Raw genomic sequence first — 15,220 nt, forward strand, 5'->3', positions numbered from 1 at the left:
TGTGCAGACCTGCCAGTGCCTGAACCCCCTTCGTGTGTATCTACACGCAGATTATCAAATACGCACGTTAAACATCCTGTAAGTATAATCCATGTCAGCATTCAGTGGGTTATGGAAACAAGAACATACTACGCATGCGCACCCCCAAAAACGGAGTATGGCTGCCTACATGGCAGGGTAAGTAAACAAAAATGGTCATACATGTAAAATGTTAAAATTTAATGTTACATGTTTGTCTGAGTGTGTATGTGTGCACGTCTGAAACCTGATTGAATGACTTAAGAAACAAATGATAAGCGCCCAATGGCAGCCATCAGTCGGCTCTACCCAGGTAGACAGCATGTTGTGTAAATGACCCCATGTTTGTAAAGCTCTTAGAGCTTGGTCTCTGACTGAGGATAGACGCTATGCAAGTATCCATATCAACCTATCAATCAATCAATTCAATGAACACAAAAAGAATCTGAACAGTTAATGTGTCTGGATTATAAACATACTAATTAAATGAGCATATGTCAGGTGGAAAACCCCTTTCTTCTAGATAATGTTTAGCAGAACTGGACTTTGTCAATTTCACCTGAAAAGTGGGTTTGTGTCATGTGCAAAAAGAATGAGAAATTTCCTCTTTTCAAATGCACTCTATATTTCTGCCTTTTTTTCCCTTCACTGTTGTCTCCTCTTTCTGCCTTCCTAGTCCATTTCCCTTTCTTTTCTCTTAGAAGCCTTGACACTTTTTTCTCTTTTGCGCAGTCTAAGATGTACTGTCTGTGCCATTTTGCTCTGGCGATTTCGGATTTGATAGTGAAATTGTGGTTGAACACATGTAGTTAGGCAGTCCTGATATGGCCCTGTGCAGTCGGCTGGACTGTAGGCAATTATAATATAAAAATAATAATTCTACAGGAATAATGTAACTATGAAGTATTAGTATGCTATCTCCACTTGTATTTTGTTTGTTTACTCAGATTCAGAATCAATATTCATTTTCCATAACAAAAATGTTTCCTTTGCTTCTGTATCTCGGATAATTTTTACACTAGAATTAACCTGTTTGGTGCCAGGGAAGTTTGTAATTTAAAAAAAAAAAAGAAAAAAAAAAAAGCTCTCCCCTTGCCATAGTATTTGAGGATTCAGGGGTAATAGGTATTTTTTTAATCATAGTGTAAAAAGTATATGAGGTGCAGAAGCAAAGTTGACATTTTTGTGATGGAAAATGAATATGGATTCTGAATCTGAGGAAAACAAACAAAATACAAGTGAGAGACTCAGGAGAAGTCTGAGTACGAACCGAGAAAAGACATGGCAGTGAAGAAAGACAGCCACAGCAACGAAAGTGACTCCCCTGATGTTTTCTCCACAAGTCAAAGAGATCTCAGTGCCAGGGAATTTTGTATTTAAAAAAAAGTGCTCCCGTAGAATTAGGAAATTAATTAACACTAAGCAAACTTCGCGCTGTGAGCTTGCTTGTGCAACCCAGCTCTGGGGGCGAGTCAAAACAGGCATCTTGTCAACACCAACTGATTCCAACCTTTAGATAAGGTCTTCTCTCAAAGATGTTTGTGCCAGATGGCGGAGGTGTTTGTTAATCATGCACCAGCCAGGGTAATAAAAGCTTCAATCATGACCAGCAAAAAACAACAGAAGCAAACAAAAGAAACATAGGCCACACAACCAAGATTCACATATCACTTCTATGCAAGGCTTTAGTCCAGACTGTCATTCCCGTTTCTTCTGCATTCATAGGTCCAGTTCTCATCATGGTCATACAGTTTTAACAAGAGGGCTTCTACGTTTGTGACCATTGACCATTCTTAATAAACTTGCACTGTTTTGGCAGCCATGTTCCAATCTGAGGGGACATGTCAAGCTGGGTATGTTCATGCGTTCATAATTCTGCAGGACATCTAACATGCATAATTATATCATTTGTTTTGTTTTCTGGATGGGTTTAAACATGAAGAGGATTATTTATCTTATATTTGTTGCTTATTCCCAGTCAACAACACACGTGATTGATGAAAGGAGTTAAGACACATGCAGGTGTGCACATGTGCTGAAGCGGGATATGGGAAAGCTCTCCACAGTGAACTCACCAGGTACCAGTACAGTGAGGACTCAGCCATTGACTGTGGGCATGAGTTCAGTGCTGTGACTGCCTGGCTGTGGTGTCACCAGGTTAACTGCAAAGTACAGAGCTGACAGCAGCCCTGACACTGACCAACCAGCACACAATGTAACTACCTCAGTGGCTGAAGAAATACATACAAACATGGTTGTTTGGTTTAAAAGACAACTGTCTTTTTTTTTTTTTTTTTTTTTAGGGCAGTTTAAGTAGTCAACTTGTATCATACTTTACACACAGTCATGCACATACACATATGCATGAATAGTTGGAACATTTGTACAAAGAGAACCAACCAAACCATACATGTTGCTTACAAATCGTGTAAAACACACACACACACAAATGGATGCACAGGCAGTCAGAGTAAGCATTTAAAACATCTTAAGACCCTAGGAAAAGAAAAACAAAAAACACACAGAAGAGACATTCTAACTCAAAGAGTCTTTTCCCACATTCTTTTCTCTTCTTATTCTCCAAGGAATGTACTGGATGTTGAAATGTTTTATGTGTTTATCTAAAGAAGTGTGCTCTAGGCCTCTGTTGGGTCTTTGTGGAGACAATACTGCATTGTTTTTGGGTTTTTTTTTTTAAAGCTGAATGGGTATATAACTTTCTGCCATCACAATGTTGCTGCTGGGTGTCCTTTTCCTGAAATTCTTACTTGATTTTACGCAAAATGAAAACTAGAGAAAATGTTTGACTGTAAAATTGAGTGTTGAGGATAAAAAATAAAAGAAATAAATGAAACATAATCAATCCAAGTTATATACTTACTGATGACACTGAGTTATTTGTATTACTCTTTTTGTCACAACAGATTTCTCTGTCTGAAATTCGGGCTGCTCTCCCCAAGGAGAGCATGTCGCAAGACTGACAGTGCCACCCATTTTTTTTTTTTTTTTTTTTGTCTTTTTGTCTGCCTGCGATTTTATTTGTTTTCCTATCGAAGTGGATTTTTCTCTGAATTTTGCCAGGGACAACCCTTTTGTTACGGCGGGTTCCTTTACATGCGCTAAATGCATGCTGCACACAGGAACCTTGGTTTATTATCTCATCAGACTGACAAGCGTCCAGACCACCTCTAAAGGTCTAGTGGAGGGGGAGAAAATACTGGCGACTGCCTGTGTGATTCGAACCAGTGTGCTCAGATTCTCTAGCTCCCCAGGCAGATGCGTTACCTCTAGGCTAACACTCCACATGAAAACAGTATGCAAGGGACATGGGTTTTTTTCAGATATAATTTGTGCCTTATGTACACACACACACACACACACACACACACTCACACATGCATACACAAACACTCACTAACACATGCACCAGATAATTCTTATCCTCTATGATCCTAAAACAATGACTAATGTTCACCACCTTGTTTTGGTTGATTCTCAAAAGCTGCAAAGAGTATGGTATGACACTGTACACCTAACTTGATTGTTTTGAAAATAAGGCCAGGACTGCAGGTATCTACTGAACATCGCATCAATTTGTACTGAAATGAATAATATAAGATAACAAATTTTGGTAAACAGGTCTGAATATTGGTAACAATAATGCCAATTTACATATAATTTTCAAAGAGAAAAGAAAAATGATGTAAAACATCCGCAATACCCCATTTCCATTCGCACAAGTTAAAAGGTCACAGATTCAGCAGTGTAACAAAAAAGTGAAACCACCAAATAAAGCAATTCTGAATGGTTTCCAGTGGAAATAAGGAAATTAGCGCACAGGCTAAACTGAGTATTTCTGGTTTGGCAACCAGTTTTCATTTCTTTATTCAGCGTTTTAATGCTTGTTGTACTGTACAGTCAAAGAAAACCACACCTTGATGATGTGAGATTGGTAGTTTTCAAGTTTCAGTTTCAAGGAGTTGTCAAAAGCATGCATAATGCTACAAGACATCTACTTAAATGGTTGGGGGTGGGGTGGAGGTGCAGATGCCTGACAGATACATAGACCCTATTCACTGGTCAGGTCTGTAGTTTACAAAATATGACCAACCTGTGGCCTCCTTAGCAGTTCCTTTGTCAAGCTGAATAATCATCTCAATTCAATAAAATGTTCAAGCTCAGTTCTTCTGACCCACAAAAAGGCTACAGATCCTCCCACAACAATGCAATATCATTCATGATTGTCTACTGACTAGACATAATTTGACATTAGATGCAGACATTGCAAAATTCACCCCACTTATCAAGAGGTTGTAAAAGTATGCTAAAAACTACTTTTCCTCTTATATAGAAAACACTATAATGGCCACAGTGAGTATAACAAAATCCTCACCATCTCTACTTCTGCTTGGAGTAAAATTTATGAACTCAAGTTCTAAGTAAGCAAGTAAAAAAACAGAGAAATAATACAACTGGCCTACATTCACTTCAAACTGTTTTCACTTTTTAACCTGAGGTTACCTGTGTCTAACTACAGACGTATGCTCACAACTTTTCTCCAAACAAGCCCCCACCCATCCCCACCCCACGCAAGCAGTCCAGGCACACACACACACACACACACAAAACAACAAAAAAAACCAAACAAAAAAAACAACTAAAGGTGACCTAAATCAATATATCCCACTACCCACTTGCTGAGGGATGGAGGTGAGGATTAAGATCTCAACAAAAGGGATTCTGTGTCATAACAAGGCACTGTTCAAAGAGTAAACTACCAAACAGATGGCTGGGAAAACATGCTGGAAAAAAACAAACAAACAAAAAAACAAAAACACCACCACAAACTCACTGAGATTAGCTGTGATTATAGTATTATAGTAATGATTATCATTTTTTCAAAACATAATACAGTCCACACATAGGATTTTTCTTCTTCTGTGTACAAAATTGCATACCTTTACACACCTGAAGCCACTGAAACAAAATTACAACCATAAACATAATTGATGACAAAATGCCTGAAGTATACTATCTTAATAAAATTATATACTGAAAATAACATACCCATGTTTTCAAAACATTCACCACAAAAAAGTGATATGATGTGGGCATGGGAGGGGGTGGTGTATGTGTGTGTGTGCGTGTGCATGTGCATCTGTGTGATAAAAATGGGGGAAAAGTCATTTTATATATGTGGCATCCTGAAGTTTACACAAGGTATAAAGTATTATTCACATGCCATTTCAAGGTTTTAACCAGACCTATAAGTGGAATAGCATGATGCTACAAAACATAAATTTTGGGTCAACCTTTGTGGATTCCTTTGTCATGAAACACTGTTTCCAATATTGAACCAACACAAAAAAGTATAAACATACATGGATGTTGCACAAAACTGGAAATGCAACTGACAGTTAAACACAAGTATACAATCATAAACTGCAACTTTTCCAAATGGTTTTCCTTTACATTTTTGCTTTTTCATGACTCAGTAGGATCTCGGAATAAAAATGATTTGGAAGCATACTTTTGGGCCACTGATCAAATCCAATATAACCATAATTACATTATGGTAAAGTTTGATGAACACAGAGTGAATATAACACACCCCAACTCCATGAACTATTATTAGATAACGATACACTCATACGCATACTGGTCAAAGCTGGTACCTATGCATCTATGTATGTCGCCCTGATAATCGTTTACATATACTGCACAGTTGTGCCCAATTCTCTCCATCATGTTCTCCTCACATTCCTTTTCTGACCATAGTGACCATTGTTCACTCACTGAACAAACAGCACAGCCAGACTTCCAGTACAAAAACAATGCTTGCTTATGCATAACCCAGCCAACTGCACTACGCTGAAAACATTGTCAATATCAAGCCCGTTCATCCTGAAAAGAGAGACCTGGAAAAAGAAAACCAGGCCCAAGAACACCAGTCATACTCAAAGACTTGCAGTAGTTTTCAGCTTGTGGAAAACAACAGTGTCAACAAGAATCTCAACAGAACAAACAGCAGCAGGCCACATCATTCCCAGAAACGTTCATCAATTAATCACTGCAGTCATTTGGAACTGTGTAAGGCAATATTCATGCACACCATAGCCAATAGTGGCTGTACAATGAAACAGTGAAATGAAACAACAGGCAGCACAAGGAGCTGGGATTCTGATCCATCACATGATATGTCAATATAACAAGAGTGGAGATACTCCAAGGCGTCAAACTGTGCAGACTTATTCATTAATAAAAATCTAAAAAATACTACACCCCATATGCTTATGAAAAAAAGTGCAGATCAGTGGCTGATCAATGCATAAACCCAACAAGCTGGTCAGGGCTTTGAGTGCCTGCAACACAGCTATATATAAAGCAACCTAAATAAACAAAATACATAAGCCAATACATATGCAAAGATGATAATATGGGATATGCAGAAATGCAAGATTCATCTGCCAGTCATAAATGTTCTGATGACAGCGGAGCAGGATCAGAACAGAGGGAAACGCCACAGAGCTTTGTTAAAACGCTGTACAGTTCAGTTCCACACAGTGTCCAATTCATACAGGATGGCACAGCTCAGCCTCGAACATCCAAGCATAACCTGAAAATCAAACTTCACCATGCAGTATGGACCAAACATTGCCCTGGCCACAAGCTGCTGGCTACAGAGTCAGCCATCAAAGCGCACCATGCTACTTATGTCCAGAAACAAAAGGTCAACTTAAGTATTATATATCACTCTTTGACAAACCCCTTATAATCCTGGGAGTGAGAGGAAAAAAAAACGTAAAATAAGTCAAAGTGGAATGTATTTATAGTGAATCCTAATGATTCTGCAAAGTCACTAAAATGCATTCATAAGATTAATTTGAATAACAAAAAGGCATGCTCAGTGGTGTGTTCATTTACATTTTGGTTTGGTCTCGGCACCAGTTGCAAGCTAACACCCCCTGCAGGGATAACCATACAACGAAAGTGCCCTTTCCAGTGGGGGTGCTGGAGGGGTGAGAGAAAGGAAAGAACCAGTCGAACACAACAATGATACCACCAGAAGGACACCACGTTAGGGTGGGCAGCAGTAATGCCGATTTTTTTTTTCATGTTGGATTTGAATTCACAACCTGAAGAATACAAGGTCAGTGTTTAACCAACTATGCAGGTACCCACAAAGTATGTGAATATCAAATGCAATGACAGGTTGTAGCAATAATGATACATCTATTGTAATGAGGATAATGAAACATATTACCAGAATTTAAGCTTGCATTATTCTTATATACCTATCTTTAATGCTGTTCTTTCAAAATCAAAATTACATAAAAGTCCTGCTTATACAGTATGTCTTGAATAAATTGTTGCTTCAATGCAGTAAAGTGATGATTCGCTTGTTTTATAATTCCATTTGTAAGTCCAAAACATTCTTATTAAAACAGCCACAAGCAATTGAGTATCATCGATACTGGGTGTGTGGTTTCAGATTTTTTTCTCTCCCCATTTTGCACCAAGTCTGGACCTGGAAACAGCGGTACGCAACAAGGGCTGTGTCTGTTGCACACTGCACACTCTGTGGTGTCCATGTCTCAAAAAGTTACAGGATACGCTTCACTGAATGGAATCACACAAGCGCTCAGACAAGTTACATGTATCATCAAACCTTCTTGACTGTGTCATCACTTACACTCAGATGAAGCCCGCTGTTTTGAGGTAAGGCACACTGGATCATTTCCACGTGATTAAAAAAAAATTAAAAAATAGGAATAGGAAAAAACAAAACAAAAACAAAAAAAACCAAAAAAACAACAACAAAAAAACAAAAAACAAAAAAAAAACACAAACAGATCAGGCCAGTCAGCTGGACCTCTCCGATGACCTGTCTGAAGACTTGTCCGAGAAGCGGTCCTTGTTCCTGTCTCTGTCCTTGGCGGACTTGTCTTTCTTGGAGAAGAACTGGAAGATGGAGGACTTTCTGTGCATGCTGGAAGAGGAATCCTCGCTGTCGGCAGCATCGTGCGCGCTCTGCAGCAGGTAGTTGAAGACGTTGGGCAGGGCGCGGTCCTCGCTGTCCTCCCGCCGTGCGTACAGACACAGCATGTAGTTGCCGGCCTTGGGCGTGGCCACCTGGAAGCGAACAACCTGGGGCCGCTTGGCGTCCCGCACCATGCTCACGTGGTCCCGGTTGTCCTCGTCAGGCTCGCGCAGGAACTGGTATGACAGCTGGATGCCGGGCGGCACGTGCAGCTGGATGGTGACTGAGTTCACCCCGGGGGCCAGGCCCACCTTGGGGTCTTTGTGCGAGACCAGCTCAAGCCCGTACATCTCGAAGGCCGGGGTGGGCCCCCATTTGCTCTTCCCTGGCGGCTCCGGCAGGCGGGGTATGTTCACGGGCCTGCTGACCTTGACACAGTTGATGAGGAACTTGCAGGTGTGGCCCAGGGTGACCTTGTTGGCGGCAGCCTTGGGTCTGGCATACACATCCAGCCCGTACTGTCCCGGCTGGGGCAGGGAGGCCGTGATGGTCACCAGGCTGTCCGCCTCCATCACGTGGATGAAGGGGTCGAGGACCTTCTCCTCCACCTGGTTCATCTTCAGCTTGGCCACAAACTGCAGGGGCCGGGGCATCCTCAGCTGCAGCTGGAACTTGTCCTCCGCTATGATGAAGCCGATCCTCTCCCCGTCCCCAGCCTCGCCCTTGGACAGCACCGGGGTGATGCCGAAGTGCCGCAGGGCCTTCCGCGGGCCCCACTCCCCAGCCCCGCAGTTGGGCAGCGGGTGCGTCTTGCCCGTCATCTCCTTGCAGACGATCTTGAACTTGCAGGCGCACTTCAGCCTGAAGGGGGCCAGGACGGCGTTGTTCTCCTCGACCCTGCCCGAGTCATCGATCTTGTTGGCGAAGATCTCCAGGTAGTACTCTGCTGCCACGGGCACGTGCACACTGAACGTCACGCTGTTCTCCACCATGGTCTGGAAGACGAATCGCTCCAGGCTGGCGTGCTGGTAGCTCACGTCCTTGCTCCGGGTGCGGTCTGCGAAGCGCAGCTGGTAGTAGAAGACCATGTCGTTCTCGTACTCCTCAGGGATCTTGATGCTCACCTTGCAGCTGCCCCGCTCGTCAGTCTCCAGGACGGCCTGGTGGCGCCCGTCGAAGTGCATGCCGTACTGGAAGAAGATGGAGCGCACGAAGGGCAGAGACTCAAACTCCGCCATGCTGATGGGCTTCTCCAGCAGCTGCCAGCTGGGGTCGAAGGGCATGAACTCCTGGAACATCACGTACATACACACGCACACACACAAACAGCATACACACACACGCACACACCCACACACACATGCTTGTGTTGGCAAGGATTTTGCACTATATGGGGGAACATGTGTATGTGGATGGGATGGGCATGGTGTAAATGTGTCCGAGAATTTGTGTTCAGTGGGGTATGTGTGTGTGTGAAATGGAAATACAATTGTGTATTTCTTTATCACAATATTCTTGTATATATATATATATATATATATATATATATATGCATTTTGTTGTTATTGTTGCTCTTCATCTGCTTGTTTCTTCTTCTCTCTCTCTCTCTCTCTCCTATTTTTTCTCTTTTTTTTCCTTCTTTTTAATTTTTTAACATTTATTATTATTTTTTTATTCATTATTTTCATTGATGGCTTGATGTAAAAAGGAATTGTTGCTTATTCAATTTACCATCATGAAATAAAATCTTGACTTGACTTCACACACACACACACACACACACACACACACACACTCACACACACACATTTGCAACATCAAGAAACCAGAACAAGCTGCATCAGAAGAGACTCACTCTTCATTGGGAGATAGAGAACACAGAGCTTGTGTGTGTAAGGAGGGGTGGGGGTGGGTGGCCGGGGGGGGGGGGGGGGGGGGTAGGCGAGGGTATGGGAGAGCCGGGGAGGGGTGTGGTGATAGTGAAACGGTTCAGACGATGGAACAGGACAAATGAAAACAAGAAAACTCCTAAAAACAACAACAACCCAACAACATGTACATGTAATGCCTTTGTTGTTCTAACTTCAAAGTGATCTGACGCCGTTACACTGTACATTGCATGTATACATCAAAATTAATGGGTTATTTCACTGCAGCCACACAGAAAACCGAAAAGAAGGGGAAAAGAAAAGAAGAGAAAGCAGAAAAAAAGGCTTAACGGTTCCAGGCACATGTCTGTTCAAGTAGCAGCTCTGACTGACCGACTGGTTTGTTGTTACAGGAAGCATGGGCGAAGGGACAGTCACTCCGCCAGCGAAACCGGCAACTGAGGCAAAACAAAACAAAACAAAACAAAACAAAGCAAAACAAAAAATAGCCCTTATACCTGGACGAATTCATCGGGATCGGTCAGGAAGTAGTGCTCGTCGTACTGGTATCGGATGTGCTCCTTGCTCCGCTCTTTCTCCTGCACGCGGTCCTTGCTCAACACCAGGTGCCTGCAACATCGCACAGCATGCTAGGTACACTTCCAGATCCGTGCCATCTTTCCCTACACGTGTTTTGTAATAAATACTGATGGACACACAGTGAGTTTTTTGGGGAATAATAAAGACAGAATGTATATGCATCTATATCTTTCATACGCACATACTCACAGGCACGCACCCTTCGATAGCTATATTTCCCTTCACACACACACACACACACACACACACACTATCTATCTATCTATCTATCCGATGAGTCTTCATCCCCACCAAACCCTCCCCATACACATGGACACTCAGTTACACTGGATGAGTCTACAATCCTCCCCCACCCCCACACAGAGAAATCTGTTGTGACAAAAATTAGTAATACAATACACCCATTCACCCCCACACAGCTGGTTCCCTTCCCAAAACCCCCTAAACACACACACACCCCACAGGTACCTGGCCCCCAAGTTGTATTTGTATTTCTTTTTATCACAACAGATTTCTCTGTGTGAAATTCGGGCTGCTCTCCCCAGAGAGAGCGCGTCGCTATACTACAGCGCCACCCATTTTTTGTATTTTTTCCTACGTGCAGTTTTATTAGTTTTTCCTATATAAGTGGATTTTTCGACAGAATTTTGTCAAGAACAACCATTTTGTTGCCGTAGGTTCTTTTACGTGCGCTAAGTGCATGCCGCACACGGGACCTCGGTTTATCGTCTCATCCGAATGACTAGCATCCAGACCACTACTCAAGATCTACTGAGCCGTGATTCGATCCAGCGCGCTCAGATTCTCTCACTTCCTAGGCGGACGCGCTACCTCTACGCCATCACTCCACAACAAGTTGCACTGGATGGTACTCCATTATACCCCAACCACCACCCAAATTCCCCCCCCCCCCCCCCCCCCACACACACCCATCCACCCACAATTACCTGCATCCCTCAGTTCCACTGTATGATACTCCATTATACCACAAGCACCTCTATCCCCCCCATCCCCTCCCCCACACACACCCCCACGCCCATCCCATCCCCCCCCACCCCCCACGTACCTGGCCCCCCAGTTGCACTGGATGAGCCTCCAATCCCCGGCCAGCAGCACGGCGTTCCAGGTGTTGTGGAAGATGTCCGGGGTGAGGGTCATGCCCGGCTCGTAGCCCACGCTCTTGGAGTGACCCTTCACCTCCACACAGTGCAGGCCCGCGTAGCTGATGGGGGAACAATGACATTCACCGTCAAGCCTCTTTATGGCCATCAGGGCAGTGAAATGAACTATTTGTTAATCATCAGGGCAGTTGAATCATATTGGCTGAGTCTAGAGCTCGGCATGGGCAGGCGGGGCCCAATCCCCTCCTTCGGCCGTTTTAACCTTTCCCGACCGAGGTCAGGTACACTGGATCAGAAATCTCAGTCCAACCGGTTCTGCCACAGCGCCTCCTACTTTCACAGTGGGAATTGAAAAAAACAAAACAAAAAACACACACACGCGAAAAAAACAAACACCTTGTATGCTGCGCTGGTATGGGCCACACAGCGTGATCCACTGGCCTTCTTAAAACAATCCTCCAACGAACTGTTGCAGGAAAGAGAGGAAGGAAAGACAGGAGAAAACGATGGTCTGAAATAGACGGGAAAACCATTTTGCAGACTTCCGAAACTTTCGTAAAATGATTTAAACATGGAATACGCACAGTTCCTCATTAGACGTTCGTTCGTTTATTTACTTATAGTCTGTTCATCTAAGATGGTGATATTAGACTGAAAACCTCATAAGAAGACATGTAATATTGCTCAAACAAAGATTTAGTATTATCCCCCTTTATGAGACAATGGCACATAATGACGATTAAACAGGGAATAAGGATTGTTACTTGTAGACAAATGCAACATAATTCAAACAAACCATTACTGCTTGCACCACTCACGAGCTACATCGTACAAGGACGGAAGAAATATGAAACTTGAATAATATTTTTCCACACACACACACACACACACACACACACACACCACGCAAACATTCTAAGGTCATTCGCCTATGTACAGTTGAGACCTGTACAGTGGACAAAGAACAGATATTTGTGAGAAATGCCAGTTGAACATTTATTCACAAACGCAAAAACACAAGCTAAAAGACGTGTCAATAAAAGTTGCTGTTTACGCACACGAAGAAGAGTTTATGACTGAGCACACTGTGTTTGACTTCTTTTTATAAGACGATTTTTATCCTCATTAGAAACACGAAATGAAGAGAAAGCTACGTGTTCTGATTGTTTTAGGGAAATGCAAAAGTTTGTGGGTGGGGTGGGTCAGAAAAAAGAAACATCAAAGCGAAACAAAGGACTTCTTTTACACACTGAACGTGCAAGAGCGCACACATGCATATCGTGACGTAAGCAAACATACATGCCATGATACACGCACACATACCATGATGCACACGCACACACCTACAAACATTCATATACTCTCACACCCCTGCGCCCCGTTGCCCCCCAACCCCATCCCCGAAAACCTTTTCACAAACACTTTCAAGCTTGCAAATTCGATCTCGCAATTACACACACACACACTCTCTCTCTCTCTCTCTCTCTCTCACGCACAAGAGCAAACACATACACCCATCACACACACACACTCTCTTTCTTCTCTCTCTCACACACACCCCCACACACAGTGTGTGAGTGAGTGAGTGTGTGTGTGTGAATGACTTGAGTGCAATGTGATTACATGTATGTGCGTAAAACTGCGTGCGTTTTTCACACACACACACGCACACACATGCGCGCGCGCAGATCACATATATATACATATATATATATATATAGAGAGAGAGAGAGAGAGAGAGTGACACACACACACACACACACACACACACACCTGCAGAGCCTCATGAAGAGGACGTGGTAGGTCTCCGTGCCGAACTTGATGCCCCTCAGCAGGCCCATGGGGGACTCGGCGTCAATGTCGTCAGCAAACTCCATCACGTCCAGGTCCTTCACCGTGATCCACCGGTAGATGGCGCTGCACAACATCGGCACGTGCTGCTGCTGTTTTTGTATTTCATATTGAGCATCTTGTTCCGTCTTTTGGCGAGCTCCTTAAAAAAGCCGATGTATCATCTTGTTCCGTCTTAATTTTGTTGTTGTTGTTGTTGTTGTTGTTGATGTAACGTCATGTTGTCTTTCGGGGGTTGCCTGTCTGTCTCAAAGGTGTAAGTATGCTTATTTGAATAGATAGATAGATAGAGAGAGAGAGAGAGAGAGAGAGAGAGAGAAAGAGAGAGGGTGTATGTGGTTGTGCAGATGTTTGTTAGTGCATGTGTGTGTATGTGTTTCTATGTGTGTGTGCGCGCGCGTATGTGTATGTGTGTGTGTGTGTGTGTGTGTGTGTGTGTGTGTGTGTGTGTATGTGTGTGTGTGAAGCCATCCCCCAACAGAGATGAAGACAGTGGCAGACTCACCGGACTTTCTCCAGATCGGTGACCAAGTCCTCTGTCAGCTGCCGGACTAGGTCCGTGTATGTGGGTTGTTCCCCTTCCGCCACCTGCACACACACACACACACACACACACACACACACACACACACACACACGCGCGCGCACACACACACACACACACACACACACACACGCACGCACACACACACACACACACACAGTGTTGGATAAAAAAGCAATGCAATGCAGTGCAATGCAATGCAATGCAACACAATGCAATACAATACAAAACGATACAATATGAGATGACCTCTAGCCTTACGACGACGCTGATAAGCACGATGATGGTGGCATTGCCGCTGACCCACAAAGAAACGCTACTTTACGGAAACAACGCCCTTGATGATCCGCTCGCCAATGGCAGTGTACACGGATTCATTTGGGGTGAGTTTCCACTTTCAGCATGTTCATGACGACCATCACAAAGACGATAATAACACACAATGACGTAAACTCTGACAACGATGATGACGATGACCTGATCCCAACTTTTATTTCATTTTGATTATTGGCTAAACAATACCTGTACCAATGCAATGTGAACAAAACATTGCCTAATCCGAAAGATTTTAGAAATAAACTGAAATGCACATACATAATCGAAGAGTATACACACGGAAAACGAACTGTGTTTATGACTTTATTACCAAGTGTTTTTAGTACAATTATATCTTTGATACGATTAAAAGTAAGGAATACTTATCTCTTGTTTGAACAATTATTACATCGGTATAGTCATATTTTGTATTTTGCAAGTCAGAGCAAGAGCATGCATAGTTTACTATAGTGTGGCTGGCAACCCACCACCCCTCCGGCTTTCTCAACTGCATCTGGCGTTCATGTATCTACTGCCAGCAATTCGTCTTTTGTTACTACTGTTGTGCTTGTTACACTTTTTTTCTTACTCTCGTTTTACGTTCTCTTATCTGAATTTCAATATCACCCAATCACTATTCTGTTTTCTTTCTTGCCTTTATGTTTCTTCTTGTCCGGTTTCGTGTCCCCTCATTTCTTCTCTTCTTCAGTCTTCGTTCGTGGGCTGCAACTCCCACGTCAACTCGTATGTGCACGAGTGGGCTTTTACGTATATTATGACTGTTTTTACCCCGCCATGTAGGCAACCATACTCCGCTTTCGGTGTTGTACATGCTGGGTATGTTCTTGTTTCCATAACCCCCCGAAAGCTGACATGGATTACATGATCTTTAACGTGCGTATTTGATCTTCTGCTTGCGTAT

The 15,220-nt window shown here is 43.1% G+C and overlaps 1 protein-coding gene across 1 annotated transcript in view; it reads right to left on the minus strand.

Annotated features, from left to right (window-relative positions):
- Positions 1-7,871: 7,871 nt before the first annotated feature.
- Positions 7,872-15,220, minus strand: part of LOC143294874 (hillarin-like) — a 53,071-nt gene continuing 45,722 nt past the window's right edge. Inside the window, exons 7-11 of the mRNA XM_076606393.1 lie at positions 13,945-14,027; positions 13,362-13,505; positions 11,534-11,689; positions 10,386-10,497; positions 7,872-9,288 (exon numbers count right to left, since the gene is read on the minus strand). Of these exons, the coding sequence (XP_076462508.1) occupies positions 7,882-9,288; positions 10,386-10,497; positions 11,534-11,689; positions 13,362-13,505; positions 13,945-14,027 (1,902 nt within the window). The 3' untranslated portion in view covers positions 7,872-7,881. The remainder of the gene's footprint in view (positions 9,289-10,385; positions 10,498-11,533; positions 11,690-13,361; positions 13,506-13,944; positions 14,028-15,220) is intronic.

Source organism: Babylonia areolata, chromosome 20, assembly GCF_041734735.1.
Source record: "Babylonia areolata isolate BAREFJ2019XMU chromosome 20, ASM4173473v1, whole genome shotgun sequence".
Taxonomy (NCBI): domain Eukaryota; kingdom Metazoa; phylum Mollusca; class Gastropoda; order Neogastropoda; family Buccinidae; genus Babylonia; species Babylonia areolata.